The 25,579-nt window shown below is 39.9% G+C and overlaps 1 protein-coding gene across 1 annotated transcript in view; it reads right to left on the bottom strand.

Moving 5' to 3' along the window:
* PLD5 (phospholipase D family member 5) overlaps positions 1–25,579 on the bottom strand; it is a 418,022-nt gene that overhangs the window by 224,787 nt on the left and 167,656 nt on the right. Inside the window, 1 exon segment of the mRNA XM_088845062.1 lies at positions 4,583–4,719. Coding sequence (XP_088701188.1) covers positions 4,583–4,719 — 137 coding nt within the window.

Below are 25,579 nucleotides of genomic sequence, written 5' to 3' on the forward strand. Positions count from 1 at the left end.
CACCTTGACGCTGGAAAGGTTAATGACAGGAAAAGGTCATGAGAGGAGGACTGGAACTTTATTGAGAAGGCCTAAGTTGAGACTGGCATGCTAGGGCTTCTGTGGATTGGCAGGTTTCCCTCCTAGTCTGTATCAGCATCAGCGTACTCAGTGGGTGCATCTCCAAACAATGTTACTTCTTTTACCTGGGGCATCCCTGCCTGGAGGAACCTAGGACTGAAGAACAAGGAACTCACTCTCTCTGCAAGCTGCTGGCGTGGATGAGCAATGGCTGAGGATGCCCTGAGAATAGGATGGGTGGGACTAGGAGTCAACCAGTTTAAGAACTGGCAGCATAGTTGAGGCACAAGATCCAAGGAGGCAAGTAAGAGTACAGGATGCTAATATATATGTGTATATATATATATATGTATATATAGTAGAACTCTGACCTCATAACTTGCAGCAACCTGCCCAGGAAAAAAACTTCTTATCTACAATAACCAGCCCAGGAAGTCAGCCTACTCTAAGTCAGACTTGTAGGAAAGAGGATTGCTATCTCTAATAACAATCCAGGAAACTAAACAATAACTTCTGAAATCAAGATAGCCGTAACTTAATTAATAACTGCCATCTTCCCTAATTTTTGCCCCTACTTCCAATTTAGAACCAACCAGAGAAAACAAATATGTACCCCTAACCCATCACATAGGATGCCTGCTTCTAGCTAGCCTGCCTCCAGCTCCCCCAGGCCAACAGGGCACACCACTATGAAGTCTTCCCCCTCCGCTGCCTGCCTCTGAGTCTCTGCTAAAACACAAGTGACCGAGGTGAACTGCCTTGCCATAGCAAGCTCTGAATCCATAGCTCTGTTCTCATGTTTACTTCACTCATTCTCACATGTTCATTCTCTTTGTTTACCTCCACAGAATCAAAGGCTACTAAAATCAAGATGAAGAGTAGATTCAGGATGAGTGTGAAGGTGGGGGGAATAGGAAGCTAGTTGCGAATAGAGAAGGGGGATTCTGTATGCTTAGCAAGGGACAGGGAGAGGGCTGACATTTATATATTGCTTGTTATGAGTTTCCTGTGGCTTGGTTGTAGATTTATACAATTTACTGAAGCCTCATAAAACCTTGTGAGAGAGATTTTGTTTAATCTATCATTTTAAGGGAAATAAAACTAAAACAGTTTTCATAACCCATCAGGAGTGGAGTGGCATCCAAAGTCAGGTTTCCTCTTTCTACTCTGCCAGGCCACTCCCCTAAACCTCCTCGGACTTTCCCACTGCACTTCTGACCACAGTCACCATGACTGTCTCATGAACTATGTTACAACTCCTTGTTCAGTCCTTTGTTGCTATGCAAAAAGGTGAACAACATAAATTACATATCTTGCCCAAGTTTACACAGTCAGTAAGTGGTAGAATGTAAATCTGAATCCAAATCTTTCAAATTTCAAAGTCCATGGTCTTTCACTACATTAGGCTACTTGGGAGGTGGAATAGTTTGCTGGCAGGTGCAAAGGCAAAGTGGATACTAAATTTATTGACTTGAAGTGGTTAATTACAGTAAAGCTACGGTATTGGAAATAAATTTACAGTTACTAATGATGATGGCAAGAGATGGGACTGGTAGTTGGAAGGTCTATTGTTGTTGTTTAGTCACTCGGTCATGTCCGACTATTTTGCGACCCCATGGACTGTCGCCGGACAGGCTCTTCTGTCCATGGGATTTCCCAGGCAAGAATACTGGAGTGGGTTGCCATTTGATTCTTCAGGGGATCTTCCTGATCCAGGGATCAAACCCACATCTCCTGCATTGCAGGCGGATTCTTTACTGCTGAGCCACCATCCCAGCCCAGAAGGTCTGTTCAGTTCAGTCGCTCAGTCGTGTCCGACTCTTTGCGACCCCATGAATCACAGCACACCAGGCCTCCCTGTCCATCACCAACTCCCAGAGTTCACTCAAACTCATGTCCATCGAGTCGGGGATGCCATCCAGCCATTTCAATTTCTGTCATCCCCTTCTCTTCCCGCCCCCAATCCCTCCCAGCATCAGAGTCTTTTCCAGTGAGTCAACTCGTCTCATGAGGTGGCCAAAGTATTGGAGTTTCAGCTTTACCATCAGTCCTTCCAGTGAACACACAGGATTGATCTCCTTTAGAATGGACTGGTTGGATCTCCTTCAGTTCAGTTCAGTTCAGTCGCTCAGTCGTGTCTGATTCTCTGCGACCCCATGAATCACAGCACGCCAGGCCTCCCTGTCTATCACCAACTCCCGGAGTTTAACCAGGTATAAAAGGAAGGAGTCTTGGAAGTTAGAAGGTAATGTTGCCTATAGTGATAAGGAGATAGTGACTGACATAAGAAAAGTTCATCAAATTAAAATAAGAATGATTGATGGTGGAAAAATGGACTGTCCCACTGGAGACTGGGATTGGATCGGGGTTTAAGAAATTGCAGTTGCCTTGCCTCCACCCTGTGCTCTGGAGAGAGAAGAAAAAGCAGAAGCTTCTCGGGATGAGGACTGGAGGAAGCCAGATATAACCTAGGCAGATATACAAAAGTGACAAGGCTGAGAACGCAGGAAAAAAGGAATGCAAGACACAGGAGAAGAGACTGTAGAAGAAAGGAAGATCTGGAGGGGCTGCAAGTTCTGGAAAAGAGTTGCAGTGCTTCCCAGGTGGCACTAGTGGTAAAGAACCTGCCTGCCAATGCAGGAGATATAAGAGGCTTGGATTCAACACCTGGGTTGGAAAGATCCCCTAGAAAAGGAAATGGACACCCACTCCAGTATTCTTGCCTGGAGAATCCCATGGACAGAGGAGTCTGGTGGGCTATACTCCGTAGGGTTGCCAAGAGTCAGACATGACTGAAGCAACTTAGCACATGCAACCTAGAGATCAAGGCGTAAATTGCAACTACCCAAGGAAAAGAAAGCAGGAAAATGGTTGATAATTGAAAGAATACATTCTAGATGGAGTGAGAAGCAATACTGAGTCATCAAGATTTAGCTATTGATTAAGATGGAAGAAATAACCAGGTCAAATTCCAGTTGTATAAGTTGAAAATTAAAATTAGATTAAATTTTATAATAGATTTCGCCAAGTGAAAATAGGCATAATTTGAAAACTTCACCTTTTTTGTTGTACAAAAACACATACCTGGTAGCATTTGTTAAAAGGTCCTGGGTATTTTGTCCTAAGGAAGTCACTACAGTTTGACCTTTACAAAGTTGCCTTCTAGATTCTGGAGTTTGCCATTTAAAGTACTCATCAGTCTTCATTACAGGTGAGGTGAGAGAGAGGGGCTGAGCCACCCCAGTGAATAAGGATGAGTCATTGGCCCCCTGCCCACAGTATGTTTATATGTGTCATGTAACAGGATTAGCACAAGGTAGTGACGCAGACAGAGTTTTCAGGAGGAAGATAATGATGATCTATTGTTTTTCTATTGCTTTCCTGATAATCCCAATATAATTTTCCTCCCAAATTCAGTCTGGGGAGTAAACATATTTAGGAACACCTATCTAGCATGAAGGAATAACCTAAAATGTATACTGATTTCTCTCTTGTACCCTCTGTTCTATACAGTACTGTTGCCTGGTAATTAAACTATAATGTATCAACCCCAAAATTTCTATTGTCTTATCCAAATTTTTTTTCTGTCGGACATTCAACCCTCAAGGCAAAATATCTAGGATAAAAACTTACATATACATTACTAGGCTGTGGATGATTTTAAGCTAGAAAAGAGGGGCACTTTGACTAATGCTTTTCAAAGGGAAAAAATAATATTTAAAATTCATTATAATCACTAATTCATAACGACATGTAATTTTATGGCCTCACTTCGACTCTGCAGCACACAAACATAAAAATAAACCTGTTTCTCTGCCCCCTCTTGGTACTTTTTTACATCCTCCTACGAACCTCAAACAACAAAGTAGTACCTAGGGAGGAGCTGGATGAGCAGATTTATGAGGATAAAACTATGCTGCGATGGCTCTGCAGTCAGAAGTGACCCTAGGGAAATGTTGTTTAGTGTACCTGAAGAAAAATAATACAGATAGGTAACAGTAAAGCTGTTGTAATTTGTGGATGAAAAATAAAGTTCGTGCTAAACTGGGACAGACTGAGGAGGCGCATGTCTTCTCATAGATACGCTTATTTATTTGATCCCTAATTTTAAGTTTTAATTTCCCCTGAGATGTGTGGTTAACTTCTGATCAACAACAGCTAGCACAGTGTCTTCAGTCTGTTGAGGCTTTCATTACTGCCGAGCTTATTATGGAACAAATCAAAACCTCATACACAGAGGTCTCCAGAAATGCAGATTGTTGCAAAATTTCCTTTTGTCAACCACACTTCTGTACAGAATATGCCCAAACTGTAAAGTGAATTAAATTATGACTCGTTTTATTCCCTTAGTCTAAATAAATGTAAAGTCACCAGTGGACAGCGACTCATGCCTCAGCTGAACCCAATAGGCAGGTGCTCATGTGTGTTCATGATATCTTTCTCTCACTGTCCAAGACCCCCTCTGAGTTTCTCACCCACTCCCTAGAAGAGAATTTTTAAATTTCTGTTTGTTACCTCTTACCGACATTTATTTTGACAATTTTTTTCTGACAGTCCATCTTCATCCTCTCCCATGATATCCACAGCTGAAAATATCAACGCAACGAGAATGGCAAAGCAGCATACCAGCGCAAAGATCACGATGCACTTCTGCTGGGACTGCAAGGGAGAAAGAAGAGAAAGAAAAGTAAGGGAAGCCGCTTTGGCTTAGGAACCTCACGCTGTGACAGCTTTTTGAAAAGTTCCATGCAAAACCCTTTGGGGAAGAGCTAGTTTCGTTACTGCCAGAGAAGCACTGCTCTCTGGGTGAAATGTCTAAGACCTTATGCTTATTCCTTAACATAGCTTTCAAACCCTTGCTAAATATGTTAGAATCTATTAAATAATTCAGGTGCTACATCAAGACTTCCAAATGAATTTGCTCTTTTTCTTTTTAATCAAAAGTAGTCCAGAAAAGATGACTATAAGACTCATTACTGCAAATTAAAAATGAAACACAAGGTGGCTCAATAATTATTCTCTGTTCCCTGTTATCACCACTATGCAAACTGCATTTAAACTCTGTATCCTCTTACTTTTCCCATCACATCTTCCTCTTAAGATCTTTATAGTGCAATGACTTCAGGAAAGATGCCCTCAGTGGTCAGGATGAATTCTGCACTCTGACCAGAAAACTGAATCTATCAAATGCCAGCATCATGGGTCATTAAGCGACATCACGCATTTCAAAACACTGAATAAAATCTTAACCAACGTTCATAGTGTTGATATGATTTTCACTTAGAAACCCAAGCCCAAGTTTCAGGAGTCAAAATAAATCATGTCCTTATCTTTAGGCCCAAGTGTTATAATGTTATCCCTATGTCCAGGGGTTCAAGGTCAAAGGTGGCAGAAAATAACGCTGTTACTAGACAAGACCCATGACCCCTGGGACAAATAATGTTGCCTACATTCCTTTTATCAGATAAATTGAGATGGGGAGAAGAGGAGAAAGAACCATTTTATAAAATATTTTTGCAGCTTCTAGGGAGTATTTTCAGAAGGAGCAAGAGTGACCTTTGACCAGGCAGCCAGGAGCACTCTCTTAGCAATGGGACACATATATGCACAGATATGCATGCACACGCAGATAGATTTCAAAGCTTTGATGAAAGCAGCTGGCTTTATCTCCTCCTACCATCCTCCTGCCCTTCATCCCTGAAGCCATATGGTCTCTAAAGAATCATGGAATCTTCTAAAATACAGTGTCCAGTTTGTCCAGGGGCAGCCTCAGGTTACAGATTACATGGAAAGATGTAGTCTGGAAATAATGATGTTTCTGTGACCAGGCACTATCAGTTCAAATGGTTGTTTCTTCCTAGTGTTTTCTAACCCTCCCTCAGGTCTCATCTCACAGAAGAACCTGCTCCAAGTCCATTCATGCCTGTCATTAAGTTCTTCTCCTACTGCACACTCAGGGATAAAGTGGGAGAAAACACAAGTAAGATATACCATTGTTCTTTAACCACATGCTCTGGGTATCTCGAGGGCATGGGTTGTTTTATTCCTTCCATCTACAAGCAATAAGCAAAGAGCCTAACAAATAGAAGGTGCTCAAGAGGCAGTTATTGTATAAACAAATATAGAGTGAATGAATGAAATGAAAATCACCATGCAAATGGAGAGCAACTGAGGTATTTCTTTCAGTGACCTTCCTGAAAAAAAAATTGGTTCATTTCCACATTTTGGTGACTGTAAATCTTGCAGCTCATTCTTTTTCACACTGTTTGGGATCTAGAGGCAAATCTATGGGCCAAGCTTATCAACTCTGTAAAATTCTGAAGAACAGATTATGCATTCATCTTGCTCCTTTACTTGGCATTCATCCTTGAATCTTCACTAATTTTATTTTTAAGAAGCAGCACTGTAAACTTGTTGAAGGCTCAGACTTTAGAAAAAGATTGCTTGGACTCTGCCAGTTAATAGTTGTATGCCCTTGGGCAAGTATTTAGTCTTTATGCTTTAGATTCTTTGTCTGTAAAATGGGCATAATAATAATAACAACAACTGCCTTATAGGGTTGTTATTAAAAATTAAATTAATAAGATACTTTATGTAAGTACTTAGAACAGCGCCCCCAAAATAAAGAGCACTAAATGAGTGCCATTGTTAGTATATTGTACTATATGCATCTCTGTAAGCTGCCTCAAATATTTTGGGGAAACAAGGTAAAGATATGAACAAACCAAAACATACAACAAAAAATGCAAGTAGGTCTAGAGAAAGGCTGAGAGATAGAGACAGAGAAGAACAGGAAGAAATAAGACAAAAAGAAAAGCAATGTGAGCTGGAAGTTTTCGAGGATAAAATTAAGAAAGTGATCTAGATCAGTACTCAGAATTCAAAACTCAGCATTTCTCATACTTAAGCATGCATCTAAATTACCTGGAGGACTTATTAAACCATCATTGATGAGCCCCACTTCCAGAGTTTTTGATTCATTAGGTCTGGGGTGGGGCCCACAAACATGCATTTATAACAAGTTCCCATGGGGATGTTGATGCTCCCAGTCCAGGTGCCATACTTTGATGTATCAAAGTGTCATCTCTACTAAATGCTGCTTAATACATGTTCATCATTCAAATCCACCTGCCTACAGTAGTTTATTTTCAAACAATAAAGGGATCTTGATAAATACACCCTACTAATCCAAATATAAATCTTGTAATTTTTTTTCTTTGTGAAGAAATAAATTTTGAATAAATTTATTCAAATTTATTTGAATAAATTGAATTCAAATAAATTCAATTTATTAAATGTTGAATAAATTTTATTCTGCTCTTTACTTGATATTTTAATGATATTCATCATTTGTATAATCAGAAAATGTTTGCTGTTAGCTATTTAATATTAAAAAGAAAATAAATCACCAGGGTCCCACTGAGATATAACTGTCATCAACATTTTCTTCTGGTTCTTTCCTATACCACATCTACCTATATAGAAATCTGATAATATTTATAGCATTCTTTATACAGTTTTACATCCTGCTTTTTGTACAAAATCATGTTTTACTATATTAAACACTCTTTTAGAGTATAGTTTTAAATTGTGTAGTGTTTCACTGCATGAAAAATAATTCTCTTCTTTGCTCACAAATCTTCCTTCAAAGTGACTAATTTTATGACAGAAATAAACATTAAACATTTCCTCCATTTTATTCATTTCTCTGTAATTATAAATAGACAAAAAACTTTTAGAGATTTAAAATAATATAATGATATTCACATTAATTTAGTACAGAAGAGCCTCTAACCCAGGATAATATAGTTAAATATTTTCTCAAAATCCTAGAGACAGTATGCCAGCTATATAGTGGGTACTGTATGGAGGTCAAGAAGCAACAGTTAGAAACAGACATGGAACAAATGGTTCAAAATTCAGAAAGGAGTATGCCAAGGCTGTATATTGTCACCCTGCTTATTTAACTTATATGCAGAATACATCATGTGAAATGCTGGGCTGGATGAATCACAAGCTGAAATCAAGATTGCTGGGATAAATATCAATAACCTCAGGTATGCAAATGACACTACCCTAATGGCAGAAGGCCAAGAGGAACTAAAGAGTCTTTTGATGAAAGTGAAAGAGGAGAGTGAAAAAGTTGGCTTAAAACTCAACATTCAAAAAACTAAGATCATGGCATCTAGTCCCATCACTTCATGGCAAACAGATGGGGTGGGCAGAGAAAACAGTGGCAGACTTTACTTTCTTGGGCTCCAAAATCACTGGACGGTGACTGCACCCATGAAATTAAAAGATGTTTGCTCCCTGAAAAAAAAAGCCATGACATACCTAGACAGCATATTCAAAAGCATAGATATTACTTTGCTGACAAAGGTCCATATAATCAAAGCTATGGTTTTTCCAGTGGTCATGTATGGAAGTGAGAGTTGGACCATGAAGACTGAGGGCCAAAAAATCGATGCTTTTTAAGTGTGGTGTTGGAGAAGATACTCGAGAGTCCCTTGGACAGTAAGGAGATCAAACTAGTCAATCCTAAAGGAAATTAACTCTGAATATTCATTGCAAGGACTAATGCTGAAGCTCCAATACTTTGGCCAACTGATGTGAAGAGCCTACTCATGGCATCACCGACTCAATGGACATGAGTTTGAGCAAACTTCAGGAGATGTGAAGGACAGGGAAATCTGGCGTGCTGCAGTTCATGGGGTCGCAGAGTTGGACATAACTTAGCAACTGAACAACAGCAACAAAGTCTTAAATAATCTAAACTTCTACCTTAAGAATGTAGAAAAAAAATTTTTTTAAAAAGCAAGATACTGTATACGAGACAGCAAAAGAGACACAGATGTATAGAACAGTCTTTGGGACTCTATGGGAGAGGGTGAGGGTGGGATGATTTGGGAGAATGGCATTGAAACACGTATGTTGTCATATGTGAAACGAATCACTAGTTCAGGGTCAATGCATGTTATAGGATGCTCGGGGCTGGCATGCGGGGATGACCCAGAGGGAGGATAAAGGGAGGAGGGAGGTGGGAGGGGGGTTCAGGAGGGGGAACTTATGTAGACCCGGGGCAAATTCATATCAATGTATGGCAAAACCAACCAATATAATATTGTAAAATAATTTGCCTCCAATAAAAAATAAATTAATTACATAAAAAAAAAGCAAGATAAACTGAAAATAGAGAAGTGGAAATAATACAGACCAGAATTCATTTAAAGAGAAAATAAAAAATACCAAGAAGATTTAACAATGAAACAAAAGCTTGGTTCTTTTGGAAGATCAATAAAATTGATAAATTTTCAGCTATACATATATGAAAAAAGAAAGAAGACACAAATTGAAAATAGCTCTATAAAGTCACATAAAATGAACCAAAAAGAAGGCAATATTATGAAAAAGTGAAAATTAATCAGTGTAGATAAAATGGACAACTTTTGCAAAATAAAATTACTAAACCTCACTCAACAAGAAACAGGTAAACTTAATACCCTTATATCAATTAAAGGAAATGAGTTTTTAAATTTAAAACGTTCACACAGAGGAAACTCCAAGTTTAGGTGGTATCATTATAGAAATCAGTTCAGTTCAGTGGCTCAGTTGTGTCCTACTCTTTGCGACCCCATGGACTGCAGCATGCCAGGCTTCCCTGTCCATCACCAATCCTGGAGCTTACTCAAACTCATGTCCATTGAGTCAGTGATGCCATCCAACCATCTCATCCTCTGTCGTCCCCTTCTACTCCTGCTTTCAATCTTTCCCAGCATCAGGGCCTTTTCCAGTGAGTCAGTTCTTTGCATCAGGTGGCCAAAGTATGTAGTTTTAGCTTCAGCATCAGTCCTTCCAATGAATATTCAGGACTGATTTCCTTTAGGATAGACTGGTTGGATTTCCTTGCAGTCCAAGGGACTCTCAGGAGTCTTCTCCAACACCATACTTCAAAAACATCAAATCTTCGGCTCTCAGCTTTCTTTATAGTCCAACTCTCACATCCATACATGACTACTGGAAAAACCATAGCTTTGACTAGACGGACCTTTGCCAGCAAAGTAATGTCTCTTCTTTTTAATATGCTGTCTAGGTTGGTCATATCTTTTCTTCCAGGGAGCAACTGTCTTTTAATTTCATGGCTGCAGTCACCATCCGCAGTGATTTTGGAGCCCAGGAAAATAAATTTTCTCACTGCTTCCATTGTATCCCCATCTATTTACCATGAAGTGATAGGACCGGATGCCATGATCTCAGCTTTCTGAATGTTGAGTTTTAAGCCAACTTTTTCACTCTCTTTCACATTCATCAGGAGGCTCTTTAGTTATTCGCTTTCTACCATAGGGGTGGTATCATCTGCATATCTGAGGTTACTGATATTTGTCCTGGCAATCTTGATTCCAGCTTGTGCTTCATCCAGTCCAGCATTTCGCATGATGTACTCTGCATATAAGTTAAATAAGCAGGGTGACAATATAGCTTTGACATACTCCTTTCCCCATTAGGAACCAGTCTGTTGTTCCCTGTCCAGTTCTAACTGTTGCTTCTTGACCTGCATGCATATTTCCCAGGAGGCAGGTCCGGTGGTCTGGTATGCCCATCTCTTTCAGAATTTTCCACAGTTTGGTGTAGTCCACACAGTTAAAGGCTTTGCCATAGTCAATAAAGCACTTGTTTATCTGGAACTCTCTTGCTTTTTCGATGATCCAAAGGATGTTGGCAATTTGATCTCTGGTTCCTCTGTCTTTTCTAAATCCAGATTGAACATCTGGAAGTTCATGGTTCATGTACTGTTGAAGCCTGGGTTGGAGAACTTTGAGCATTACTTTACTAGCGTGTGAGATTAGTGCAATTGTGCAGTAGCTTGAGCATTCTTTGGCATTGCCTTTCTTTGGGATTGGAATGAAAATCAACCTTTTCCATTCCTGTGGCCACCGCTGAGTTTTCCAATTTGTGGCATATTGACTGCATACTTTCACAGCATCATCTTTCAGGATTTGAAAAAGCTCAACTGGAATTCCATCACCATCACTAGCTTTGTTCATAGTGATGCTTCCTAAGGCCCACTTTACTTCACATTCCAGGATGTCTGGCTGTAGGTGAGTGATCACACCATTATGATTATCTGGGTCATGAAGATCTTTTTTGTAGAGTTCTTCTGTGTATTCTTGCCACCTCTTCTTAATATCTTCTGCTTCTGTTAGGTCCATACCATTTCTGTCGTTTATTGAGCCCATCTTTGCATGAAATGTTCCCTTTGTATCTCTAACTTTCTTGAAGAGATCTCTAGTCTTTCCCATTCTATTGTTTGCCTCTATTTCTTTGTGTTGATTTTAGAAATAAACATTATCAATTCCATAAAAATTTGTCCAGAAAATGGAAGAGAGGGAAAATCTTCCCAACACATTCTGAGGTTACTGTTACCCTGATAGAAAAAGCAAACACTTAAGAAAAAACTTTTTTCTCCTATTGTTTAATGATGCACTTCCTAGAAAACCAAGACACTACAGTCATATTGCAACATTTATTTAATGTCTCAGTTCAGTTCAGTCGCTCAGTCATGTCCAACTCTTTGTGACCCCATGAATCGCAGCACTCCAGGCCTCCCTGTCCATCACAAACTCCTGGAGTTTACTCATTAATGTCTGCCCCACTCAAAAGGAGCACAGGGAGGGATCCACAATGTCCATAACCTCAACAGGGAACAGAATTTCTCAATTTTCTTCAGAATTCTTAGAACAATTGCAGAAGATCTTATCCATCTAAGCACACTTTGAACTGAAAGACAAAACACCAGCTACACAGTCTGCCATTTTTTTTTAATGCCTACTACAGTTCTCCCAATAGTACTTAAGGGTGTCCCTCTTTTAGGAAATTTTCACTCTTTTTACCAGACCAATAATGAAAATTATTTCTACAGTAATGTAAAGGCTTATATTTTTTTCCCTTTCAAGGACATGAAAATTCATTATCGGATCATGCATCAATTTTCTACCTTTTGGTCTTTTTCACTAAATTGATCTCTTTCAGTTCTACCATCTTGACTAGATCTATATGCATGACAGACATGATCGATAAACATTGTTGAATAAGTGATGAATAAATAATAAGGGGAAAGGACTAAAAAACCAAAATGGTGATTGTTGTTTTTTATAACCCTGTTTATTTATTATTTCTACACTTTCCCATGGATTCCCATAACAGAAGAACTTTTATTTGTAAAATTGAACATGAAAAAAATTAAAGAGATAAAAATTGGCTAACACAAAGAATAACAATGTAGTAGAGATGGCATCTTTTCCAAAATATCAGGATGGAAAACAAAAACTCAAGTTTGAATCAACATGTTAACTGAGCACAAGAACCTACTCCCAATATCATACTAAATCATTAGAGATGAAGAACAGATATAATAATGATAATGATAATTCTATAATAGGGTTTGACAACTAAAAGTTACCATCCATGGACAAGAAATTTTGAAGATTTACTGTAAATTAGATTGATCAAGGAGATAAAAGCCCAAGACACATATGCATACATATATGGTAAGTTGCTTCAATCGTGTCTGACTCTGTGTGACCCTAAGGACTGTAATCCACCTTGCTCCTCTGTCCATGGGATTCTCCAGGCAAGAATACTGGAGTGGGTTGCCATTTCCTTCTCCAGGGTATCTTCCTTACCCAGGGATTGAACCCAGGTCTGTTAATTCTCCTTCCTTGACAAGTGTGTTCTTTTCCACTAGTGCCACCTGGGAATCCTCAAGACACACATAGGAAAACACAAATAGCTATAAAGGAGAGCTCTTAGAGGTGATAGAAGAATCTGGAAGGAACTTTGAAATGACAGACACTATACAGGCACACCTCAGAGATATTTCAGGCTTGGTTCCAGACCACTGCAATAAAGTAAATATAATAAAGTGAACCACAAATATTTCGGTTTCCCAGTACTTATAAATTTATGTTTACACCATAGTGAAGTCTATTAAGTGTAAAATAGCATTACGTCTAAAAAAACAATGCACATATCTTCAGTAAAAATGCTTTATTACTAATAGTGCTAACCATCATCTGAACTTTCAGTGAGTCATCATAGTTTTGCTGGTGGAGGGTGTTGCCTTGATGTTGATGGTTGCTGGTTGATCAGGGTGGTGGTTGCTGAAGAATGGGGTGGTTGTAGCAATTTCTTAAAATAAGACAACAGTGTAGTTTGCCACATCAATTGATTCTTCCTTACATGAGTGATTTCTCTGTAACATGCAATAGCAATGTTATCTTTTACCCACCATAGAACTTCTTTCAGAATTGTAGTCAATCTTCTCGACCACTGCCATGGCTTAATCAACTAAGTTTATGTAATAATCTCAATCCTCTGTTGTCATTTCAACAGTCTTCCCAGCCTCTTCACCAGGAGTAGATTCCATTTCAAGAAACCACTTTCTTTGTTAAGCAACTCCCCATCTGTTCAAGTTTGACCATTGCAGTAATTCAGTCACACTTTCAGACTCTACTTCCAATTCTAGTTACTTCCTTCAATGAAGTCTTGAAACCCTCAAAGTACACTTAGAATGTTCAGTAAACCATGTTGTAAACAGATTTTATCTCATCCAGACTCAGTTGTTCCATTCACAGAGCACAGGAAGAGTAAATTTAATGTAATTCTTAAGGGCCCTAGGATTTCTGAAATGATAAATGAGCACTGGCTTCAACTTAAAGTCATTGGCTGCCTCTAACAAGAGAGTCAGCCTATCTTTTGAAGTTTTGAAGTTGGGCACTGACTTTCCTCTAGAGCTGTGAGGGCTTCCCTTATGACTCAGCTGGTGAAGAATCTGCCTGCAATGCAGGAGACCTGGGTTTGATCCCTGGGTTGGGAAGATCCCTGGAAGAAGGGAAAAGCTGCTCACTCCAGTATTCTGGCCTGGAGAATTCCATGGACTGTATAGTCCATGGGATGGCAAAGAGTCAGACATGACTGAGTGACTTTCACTTTTTCACTATAACTATGAAAGTCCTAGATGGCATCTTCTTCCAATATAAGGTTGTTTTGTCCACACTGATATGTCTTTCAATATATCATAGTAAGCCCAAGTCCTTTCTGCTTATTGTGATTGGAGAATTTTTTCTGAAGTCAGTTGGTTAAAACTGCTTCATGTTTCTTATATAAATTATTTTTTCCCAATCACAGTAAAGGTTGATATATCATCCAATTGGGGGCAAAAGGAAAAAATCTGTCATTTCATATAGCCACCTTCATTAATTATCTTGGCCAGATCTTCTGTCTAACTTCTTGCAGATTATCCCATCAGTACTTGCTGTTTCATCTTGCACTTCTGTTACAGAGACTCTTCCTTCCTTTAAGTTCATGAACCAACCTCTGATACTTTAAAATTTTTCTTCTGAAATTTCCTCATCTTTCACAGCCTTCATAGAATTGAATGTGAAACCTAAAAGTTGCATCTTCCTATATACAGAAAAGTGCTAAATTAATTAACTCTGCACTTAATGACCTCATACTTGCAGTCTGTAGGTCTGTATTGTGGAGGATGTCAAAGAAGTATAATACAATATGATCTATACCTCTATAGGATTGGGGAGAGGGATGTGACTGTGATCCATTTCATGGAAGAGTTCCATCAGTTCAGTTCAGTCGCTCAGTCGTGTCCGACTGTTTGTGATCCCATGAACCGCAGCACACCAGGCCTCCTTGTCCTGAGCAGGCCAGTTCTGTTGCCTCCCACCTTCTCTTCTATGCACATCTAATTTCTGGAATACAGAATTAGGGCTTTCCTCTATACTCATCATGAAGAGGAACAAGGTATTTTGAATATTAGTGAATGAACAAGACTGCTTTATATAAGGCCATAAGAAGCAGCCAATATTTAATGGTTAAAATGTTATACTTTCATGTTCTCTGTGTCCCCACTTCCATTATAGATAAAGTTAAACAAAAAGTAACAACAAATTGGTCTTTGAAAAGTTGAGGGCTCATCCTCAAAAGCTGTGTATTCTACACTCTGCTTTTAACGAGCTGAGAAAAAGCTCTGAATCTTTCAATATATCAAAGTAAGTACAAGTCCTTTCAACTTACAGTGAAAGTCAGTTGGTTAAGACTGCATAATGTTTCTTATATAAATTACTTTCTGATCACAGTAAAGTTTGATATTTTACCCAATTGGAGGCAAAAGAAAAAACATTGCTGACAAAACTCAACAATCTTTATTTTAAACTAATTAAAACACAAAGAAAAGCAAGGATTGACTTTGGGTATAACAGTGAAGTGAGCAAAAAAGCAAATTTTACTTTCATCCTCTGTGTTCAGTTTCCTTTTATTTGAAAAAGGAACACACACACACACACACACACACCCCACAGTTATAAAAGGGTGTGTTCAGGGAAGCTTGGAGTTGGAGTGGGATGGAATTTAAAGCCTTCTAATCTAAAAAAATCCAATGGACAGAGGAGCCTGGTAGGCTGCAGTCCATGGGGTCGCTAAGAGTCGGGCTCGAATGAGCGACTTCACTTTCTCTTTTCACTCTCAAGCACTGGAGAACGAAATGACAACCCACTCCAGCATTCTTTCCTGGAGAATCCCAGGGACCGGGGAGCCTGTGGGCTGCCGTCTATGGGGTCGCACAGAGTTGGACACGACTGAAGCGACTTAGCAGCAGCAGCAGCGATCTTAATTTGCTACTCAGTGCAGGGGTCTCATTGGCAACAACACGATGCTTCTCTGCTAAGACACTTCTAGCTACCAGTCTCCCTAATTAATGAGTCAGCACTAATTTTTGAAAGTTCTTCAGTTCAGTTCAGTTCAGTCGCTCAGTCGTGTCCAACTCTTTGAGACCCCATGAATCACAGCACGCCAGGCCTCCCTGTCCAACACCAACTCCCGGAGTTCACTCAAACTCATGTCCATCGAGTCGGTGATGCCATCCAGCCATCTCATTCTCTGTCGTCCCTGTTTCGTCCTGCCCTCAATCCCTCCCAGCATCAGACTCTTTTCCAGTGAGTCAACTCATCGCATGAGGTGGCCAAAGTACTGGAGTTTCAGCTTTAGCATCAGTCCTTCCAATGAACACCCAGGACTGATCTCCTCTAGAATGGACTGGTTGGATCTCCTTGCAGTCCAAGGGACTCTCAAGAGTCTCCTTTCCCTCTTACTTCTTCCTAACTCTCTTTGCCTCTTTTCCTGCTCCTCTCCTCCCCATACCTTTGTCTCCCTCATTAGTCTCTCTCTTTTTGGACTTTCTTCTCTCCCTTATCTCTTCACTGCTTTCCATCTCTGCCACTGTTCTTATTTCAAAACTTCCAATCCCCTGCCCCCACACATCCCAGTCTTCTTCTGTTCCTCTGCTCCCAACTCTCAATCCACTCTGGAGCTTCTGCAGGGTTTTCCCACAGAATTCACTCTCCTCCCACCCTGATTACCAGGATGGAGTCCTGAAAAAAATACAAATAATAATATCCTGAGACAATGGATAAAGAAATGCAATTTTGTAATATAGACAAGTCAAGTCATTAAGAGTAGAAGGGAGAAGGCCAGAGGTAAATATTTTAGTACATACTTTAACAGATTTCAACAGAATTCAAATCTTGTTTAAATAACAGCACTGTAGGAAAAATGTTTTCTACTGCTTTTACATATACCAACCTGCCCCTCTCCCTGATCCATTAATTTATCAACTTTGTTTTTCAAAGACTCAGGAAAAAGTCCATCACAAGCCACACATGCGGGCATAGCTACTTCCATATACCTAGCAGGATAATCTATAAGAACACTGCTTTATGAAGCCAGGGAGAATCTAGCAATATCTGAACAAAGCACCACTTTGAGCCACGGAACAATCACTTTCTGCAAAGAGTGTCAAGGACTGTGGTCTCAGAATGAAAGGAAGCTGAGCTGAGTTGCTGTCAGGCTATACATAAGTCTTCCTTTGGTTTAGCCATTCATAGCAATTGCTCTTCAAGCTTTCATGCCTTCCTACCACAACATATTTATCACTCCCGCAAAAGCAAAACAAAACACCTTACAAATTCCGAAACCACAAAATAAATTTATTAGATCATAAGAGAACCTACTGTATAGTGGAGGGAACTCTACTCAATGTTCTGTGATGCCCTAAATGGGAAGGAAATTTAAAAAAAAGAGAGGATATATGTATATATTGGAGAAGGAAATGGCAATCCCTCTAGTATTCTTGCCTGGAAATTTCCATGGTCAGAGGAGCCTAGAAAGCTATAGTCCATCGGGTCGCAAAGCGTCAGTCACAACTGAGCAACTGAGCACATCTGTATAAATACAGCTGATTCACTTCACTGTACAGTAGAAACTAATACAACATTGTAAAGTAACTACACTTTTAATAAGAATTAATTTTAAAAAAGAAGATCAAGGAACTGGGAAGAGAAAAAGACTAAGTATGGTTTTCATGTTCTCTCTTTTCTTCCTTGGAGCAATGCTCCATCAATCTCTTCATTTATCACAAAGGCTGATGTGGGTTCTACTTCTTCATCAAGGTTCCATATACATGGACAGGGATAACTAGTACCAATTACATATGGCTTTAGAGTTTACAAAGCCGTTTTGTATACAAGTCTGTCATTCTCTGCTTCTCCTTTCCTGATCTTCTCTCTTTGGGTCATTGATCCCCAAGCTGCCCAAGCCTACCTTCAGAGTCTTCAGGCAGTGGAATCAGGCTAGATGTTTGTTTAGGGCTGTTTCTTGGCAGAGAATGGTCAGGAGTGATGGATCCAAGCCCTAGGAACCGTGCTGTCTAGTTATCTAAAAGGTCTAAGTAGTGTTTCTTGTACTGTAAGGACATCAAATCATGGATTTCATAGCTGCTTGCCTCACAGAGCAGTTTAATTTTTTATAGTAAACACAGCTTCTCCCCACAAAAGCACCTGAGAATGGCTGCCTTGCTATTCATTATAAGCAATGGAATCTCATATTCTACATTAGGAACTTGACCCAGTCCCAGGACAACCTCATATAGGAGGCTTGATATCCTGAGGAAACAGTGGTAGATGAATAAACAGATAAATAACTCAACAACAACAAAAAAGTAAATGCCATTAAAAAGTGGGAAAAGGACTTGAATAGACATTTCTCTAAAGAGGAGATACAAATGGTGCTAAACACCACTTTCAGTTCAGTTCAGTTGCTCAGTTGAGTCCGACTCTTTGCGACCCCATGAATCACAGCACGCCAGGCCTCCCTGTCCATCACCAACTCCCAGAGTTCACTCAAACTCATGTCCATCGAGTCGGTGATGCCATCCAGCCATCTCATTCTCTGTCTTCCCCTTATCCTTCCACCCCCAATCCCTCCCAGCATCAGAGTCTTTTCCAGTGAGTCAACTCTTCGCGTGAGGTGGCCAAAGTATTGGAGTTTCAGCTTAGCATCAGTCCTTCCAATGAATACCCAGGGCTGATCTTTAGAATGTATTCGTTGGATCTCCTTGCAGTCCAAGGGACTCTCAAGAGTCTTCTCTGACACCACACTTCAAAAGCATCAATTCTTCGGCGATCAGCTTTCTTCACAGTCCAACTCTCACATCCGTACATGACCACTGGAAAAATCAAAGCCTTGACTAGACGGACCTTTGTTGGCAAAGTAATATCTTTGCTTTTTAATATGCTATCTAGGTTGGTCATAACTTTCCTTCCAAGGAGTAAGCGTCTTTTAATTTCATGGCTGCAATCAGCATCTGCAGTGATTTTGGAGCAAAGTCTGACACTGTTTCCACTGTTTCCCCATCTATTTCCCATGAAGTGATGGGACCAGATGCCATGATCTTAGTTTTCTGAATGTTGAGTTGTAAGCCAACTTTTTCACTTTAGGGAAATGCAAATCAAAATCACAATGAGATACTACTTCATAATCATTAGGATGGCTGCTGCTGCTGCTGCTGCTGCTGCTAAGTCGCTTTAGTCGTGTCTGACTCTGTGCAGCCCCATAGACGGCAGCCCACCAGGCTCCTCTGTCCCTGGGATTCTCCAGGTAAGAATGCTGGAGTGGGTTGCCATTTCCTTCTCTAATGCCTGAAAGTGAAAAGTAAAAGTGAAGTCTCTCAGTCGTGTCTGACTCTTCGCGACCCCATGGACTGTAGCCCACCAGGTTCCTCTGTCCATGGAATTCTCCAAGCAAGAGTACTGGAGTGGGCTAGTATTCAAAATAAACAAAGAAAAACAAAAAAACAAAAACCAGTGTTTGTGAGGATGTGGAGTAATTGGAACCCTTGAGCATTGCTGGTGAGAATGTAAAATGGTGATGACCCTATGGAAAATGATCTAGCAGTTCCTCAAAAATTAACAATAGAAACACTATATGATCCAGCCATTCCACTTCTAAATGGAAAGAATGGAAAGCAGGGACTCCAACAGAGATTTATAAGCCCATGTTCTTAGCAGCATTATACACAACGGCCAAAAAGTAGAAACAGTCCAAATCAATGGATGAATGGATAAATAAATCATGTCTTTAGCTATATCTGTTCATTTGGATATATATGCAATGAAATATTATTTAGCCTTAAAAAGGATAGAAATTCTGATACATGTCACAACAATGGATGAACCCTGAACACATTATGCTAAGTGAAATAAGCTGAATACAAAAGAATACATACCGTATAATTCCACCTATATGAGGTACCCAGAGTATAAAGAAAGTAGAACAGCAGTTGCCAAGGGTTAGAGGGAGGGAGGGATGCAGAACTATTGTTTAATGAGTACAGAGTTTTATTTTGCAGTATTAAAAGGGTTATAGGGATGGATGGTGCTGATGGTTGCACAACAGTGTGAATGTACTTAAAACCACTGAATCATACACTTAAAATGGTTAAAACAGTAAACTTTATGTAATGTATATTATAAAGAAAAACCCAAAAACCAACAACTGCTGAGTTTGGACTTTCTCAGCTTTTCCTCTCTACCTAGGACTTTTTCTAAATAGTTCAAAGCCTTCCTCTTGGCCCCTGACTCATTCTTGGGTTGTCCACACTTGAGAAACTTTCTTCCACATTCCAGGAAGTCAATACTGGCTGATTTTAGATGGCACTCTTTGCTTCTCCTGCCGAGGAGATAACTAGCTAAATCCATCAGTCCAGCTGTGGGAGATATGGGGTAAAAAGCTTCCACTCATGGTAAGAATACCAGGTACTCTTTTGAGGGGGTGCATTTTGTATATAGTGTCCCTGAGGTCACTTATATGCACAGGGTGAAGTTCTCAGGTGAAATATAACCTATACAATCACCCTTCAGATGGTGCCTATACCAAACCCACCAGGGCACTTGACTGCCTATCCTTTATGAGCACAGCCTGTTCCCGTCTGAATGCACCTGGTTTCAGCTCCCTCTGAAATAAATCTCAGCTTGTTCCCTAATATCCAAGAGCTGTACAGAAAAAACCATGTGCATGTGTCAGGGAAGGGGAGTACAACCAACCATTGCTAAAAATATCACAGTTGAGTTACAGTTAAGCTATCTTCCTTTCTTTGTTTTCTACTTTTATGAATTTTGTGTGTGAATTTTTTCAATGCCTTAGATTAAACAGGAGCACATCTTATATTTCATACTTTTTGCAGCTCCTATGTCTTTTTCTGACAGGTCTACTTTTCAATGGTTGTATTATTTTCCCTACAGTTAAGTTTAGGGAGATATATGTGCCCATCCACTTTCTGCTGTCCTCTGCATCGCATGTGCACACTAAGCTGCGCAGTCAGTTGTGTCTCCTTGTGACCCCATGGACTGTAGCCCAGCAGGCATCCCTGTCAATGGGATTCTCCAGGCACGAACACTGGAGTGGGTTGCCATCCCCTCCTCCAGGGGATCTTCCCGACCCAGGGATCGAACCTGTATCTCTTACCACTCCTGCATTGACAGGTAGGTTCTCTACCGCTAGTGCCACTGGGAAGCTCCTGCATCCCATATATTTAGGCAAAATGTCATGCTTAAAGGTGAGACCCTTTACTTATGCCCTGTTTACTGTCTCAAACATCTGCTTTTATTCTGTTTCTCAATTTACCTTTTAGCAGGTCCATCTTTTCATCAATTCCCAACAAACACACAAATAAAACCACACTAATCTGTTAATGGATGTTAGTAAACCTACACAATATACATCATTTGTCACCTGTGGCTCTCATGAAGACCCTCAAGAACACTAGGGCTTTTCGGTTACTACAGTAAACCAATGGAGTGACATTTGTTGACAAAAGGTTAAAGAGAGCTAACATTTATTCAAGGTCTTCACTGCTTCAAATATGCTGCACAATGAAATGCTCATATACATGTATATATAATATATTAAGATAATATGAGGCTACTAAGAAATTTCTCACTTATAGTGGGTATGCTCTCAAGCTCTGAGAGAAATATGTGCTCTTTTCTGTCCTTGGAATATTTAGTGGAAAGGTTTATTAATCCTTTCAACAATATTGCTGAACTGTTGCCATTGTTATTAACTAGGAAACAAGAGATGAGTAATATACCCAGGGACCAGTATTTGCTAAGTGGCAGAAAATGAATGCAAATCCAACACAGAGCTCAACAAACTACAACCAAGCAGTGACAGCCTCAGATAACAAAAAATCTCTTCATCCCAAATATCTTTCCTGAAAACTTCTCTTTGCTTTGTCCCACCACCCCAGAGCCCCTCACCTGCCTACGCATTTCTTCATCCAAGTTCTAAATTGCTCATTAAAGCTTAACTAAGTGTTGAACAATTTTGATCTATAGCTCTCATGACTGAAGCAGGTTAGTTCTTTTTCAAAGTTTACCACTTCTGTATTCAAAATACCTTGAGGACTATGCCCTAGGAAATCTTTTAAATCAACTCGCTTCTCCCCTTTTGCTATCTGCTATTCCACAATGTTTTCCAGCCAAAACCTTTATGATAATCCATTTCCCATCATCATATTCATCACAGGGCCTCTGTACCTGCTGCTTCGGGAAAGGAACTGTATTCTGTACATCCATGGCTATGCTTCATTTCCAACACAAATTACATGCTGTGACCTTGTGATATGAGTCAAATGCTGGCTGTGTGCAAACACCTGTCTTCTTTGTTGAACTCCAGGTATATGTGAACTGAAGAATAACATTCCTCTACAGGGTACAGTACAACCACACCCTACTCCCAGCCAAAGTTCACTGCCTCACACAAATGTGCAACAAAAAGAGGGGAAGAAAAGAACAAAAGAGGCTTCCCTGGTGGCTCAATGGTTAAGAATCCACCTGCCAATGCAGGAGACATGGGTTCAATACCCCGGCTGGGAAGGTCCCACATTCTGTGGAACAATTAAATGGGCAACAACTACTGAACCTGTTTTAGAGCCTGGGAGCTGCAACTACTGAGCTCAAGGGCACGACAGCATGTGCTCCACAACAAGAGAAGCCACAGCAATGAGAAGTCTGTGCACCGCAAGTGGAGAGTAGCCCCTGCTCAATGCAACTAGAGAAAAATCTATGCAGCAACAAAGACTCAGTACAGTCAAAAATAAATTTAAAAAAATTTTAAGAAAAAGAACTGAAAAGAATAAGAGAGAGAGAGAGAAAAAAAGATTTTTGTCTGTTGCCAAAGGTGTAGAACAGTAACAGATGATGTTTTTGAGGATCCTAAAGATGAGATGAAAAGTACATTTTCTTCTACACTGTACAATTGCTTTAAAATATACCTAGGATTCATTTTACTCAGAAGGCAAGGAGATGAGTGCCTTCTTAAGAGTTGATCAGTTACAATTCCCAAGGGGAGGAGGCACATGCTATACCATACAGCAGGTGTCTCCAACCCCTGGGCTATGGACTGGTACCAGTCAGTGGCCTGTTAGGAACATGGCTGCACAGCAGAAGATGAGCAGTGGGTGAGCAAATGAAGCTTCATCTGTATTTACAGCCACTCCCCATTGCTTGCGTTAGCACCTGAGCTCTGCCTCCTGTCAGATCAGTGGCAGCATGATAAATGTAATGTGCTTGAATTACCCTGAAACCATCCCTGCTCCCTGGTCAATGGGAAAATTGTCTTCCAGGAAACCAGCCCCTAATGTCCAAAAAGTTGGGGACCACTGCCATATTATAGGGCCACATGGGGACACATCAACACCAGGTCTGTCAGAGGCAACAGAAGTGAGAGAAAGCTTTTGCCAGAGACTTTGTTGTGGTTTCCAGGGAAAGTAATGGGTGAAGGCAGATAAGCAAATTTGAGCAAGGATTGGATAATTAGGATTAGGTAGTTTGAATAATTTTGGTGGGCTCTGGGGTATATGCAGTGGTCTCTAGTTGTCTGGTACCTGGCCCTGGGTGATTTAGAGCAAGGCAAATGTTGGCTTGGTGTGTGAAAGCTAGTAAAAGGAAGTGATTGGGGATTTGGGCTTTGGACTGGTTGATTTACATATGAAAGGTATGCTCCCGGCAAGCTGCTGGGTATCTCTAGAAATTAGCTACTCCTTGGAAGTGCAGTCTCTCTAGGATGAGCAGGGCTCTAAGATGGCAAAGCATCATAAAATACAGGGAAAAAAGAAACCGTTATAAATACTATAATGCTTCCCTTTTGGCTCAGCTGGTAAAGAATCTGCCTGTAATGTGGGAGATCAGGGTTTGATTCCTGGGTTGGGAAGGTCTCCTGGAGAAGGGAACAGCTACCCACTCCAGTATTCTGGCCTGGAGAATTCCAGGGACTGTACAGTCCATGGGGTTGCCAACAGTCGGACATGACTGAGCCACTTTCACTTCACTTCACTTCAATGCAACAGACTTTCCATTTCAACCTAGAAACAGAACAAACCAAAAGAAGAGCTGGAAACTAATCATTCCCAGTGAGCCCACAGTCCCATTGTTGGTGGTCTATAAATTCACAGCAACCACTCTCACTTAAGGATATTACATCTTAATAAAGCCAAAAACTGTCTCTTATTAATGTGAAAAACCACATTGAAGTTGGAATCCAACTGACATAGAATGATGTCATATTTGGGCTTCCCATGTAGCTCAGCTGGTAAAGAATCTGCCTGCAATGCAGGAGACCATGATTCAATTCCTGGGTTGGGAAGATCTGCTGGAGAAGGGACAGGCTATCCACTCAAGTATTCTTGGGCTTCCCTGGTGGCTCAGCTGTGAATTAGATATTATCTTGTTTAACTGAATATTTTGTATTATCTTATATGCTATTCTTAGCATTGAATGATGTACTTATTAATAAAAGAAAGGACTTTCTGTAATGATGCTAAATTGAAAAATAATTATTCAAATAAAAAGCTCTTAGAATTGTTAATAAAACTCTTAGTCTACTTTCAGAGTGGAGGCTACGGTTGTATAAGAGACAGAAAAGGTGACTAGTAGAAGGATGCCTCTCCTCTGAAAGTCCAGGAAGGATTCCCCACAGTGAAATCAAGACTTTTAATGACCTTACCTATCACTTCATAATAAAAACTGAGGTCCTCAGATAAGAACTTCTTAGCAGAGAGGAACAATAAAATAATGAATGAAATATGTTTAGGTATATTATAGTTTCCCACACTAAAAATTAATTAAGTCACATATAATGGAATATTTGACAAGAAATATTTTGGCACATGAATTTTTCAGTAGTCTAACTCTCTAATGATTAAAATTTGGGGTTGAACAAAATTCATTCATCAAACAAATACTTATTCAGAGTCAATCAGTCTTAACAGTATCCTAGGCTCTAGAGATGTAGCAGCAAACCAGACATGGTCTCTCCTATTGGAGCTTCCATTTTAACCGGAAAGGTAAACAATAAATAGGTAATCAAATAAAAAGCAAGCTGATGTACAATGTTGAAAAATGCTACATAGAAAGTGAATAGGGTGACATGATGGTGACTGAGGGTTAGCACTTTTGGTGGAGTGGTTAAGGAAGGCCTCTTTGAAGAAGTGACATTTTATCTAAGAACTGGAGGAGCTAACCAAGTGAAATCAAAGAAGGATTCCAGGGAGTGAGAATAGCACAAGCAAAGAACTTTGGATGGAAATGCTTTAGGTTGGTACCCAGATAATGTGCATTTTATGCCCAGTAAAATAGAAAAACATGGAAGGATTTAAGGCAGGAAACTGGTATGCTATAATTGAACTTGTTTTTACTCTGAACCATTTGAGAAGAGTTTGCAGGCATTGTGTTCCACTGCCCTTGAAATATTTCCACAACACAAAAACATTCTCCTACATAACTATAGTACATAACCAAAGCACAACCATTTAAACCAAGACATCAGCACTTATAAAATGTTACAGTTCACAGACCCTGTTCAAATTTTGTCAATCTATAGCAGATGGGTTCAATTCAGGATGATGTACTGACTAGTTGTCACGTCTCCCCAGTCTCACTGTTACTGCAATGTTGCTTCTTCTAGAACTTCCAGTTCACAAAGTCAAGAAATAAACACGTACTCACATTCTTCTCTCTCTCTTTTCCTCCTTCCTTCCCTCCCTCTCTCTTCTATTCATTTTGACATTTATCTTTATATATTAAAAACCATGAGTTCACTCCAACATCTCAAATTC

Source organism: Moschus berezovskii, chromosome 17 (assembly GCF_049115385.1).
Source record: "Moschus berezovskii isolate FMDL1 chromosome 17, NW_MosBer_1.0, whole genome shotgun sequence".
NCBI lineage: Eukaryota > Metazoa > Chordata > Mammalia > Artiodactyla > Moschidae > Moschus > Moschus berezovskii.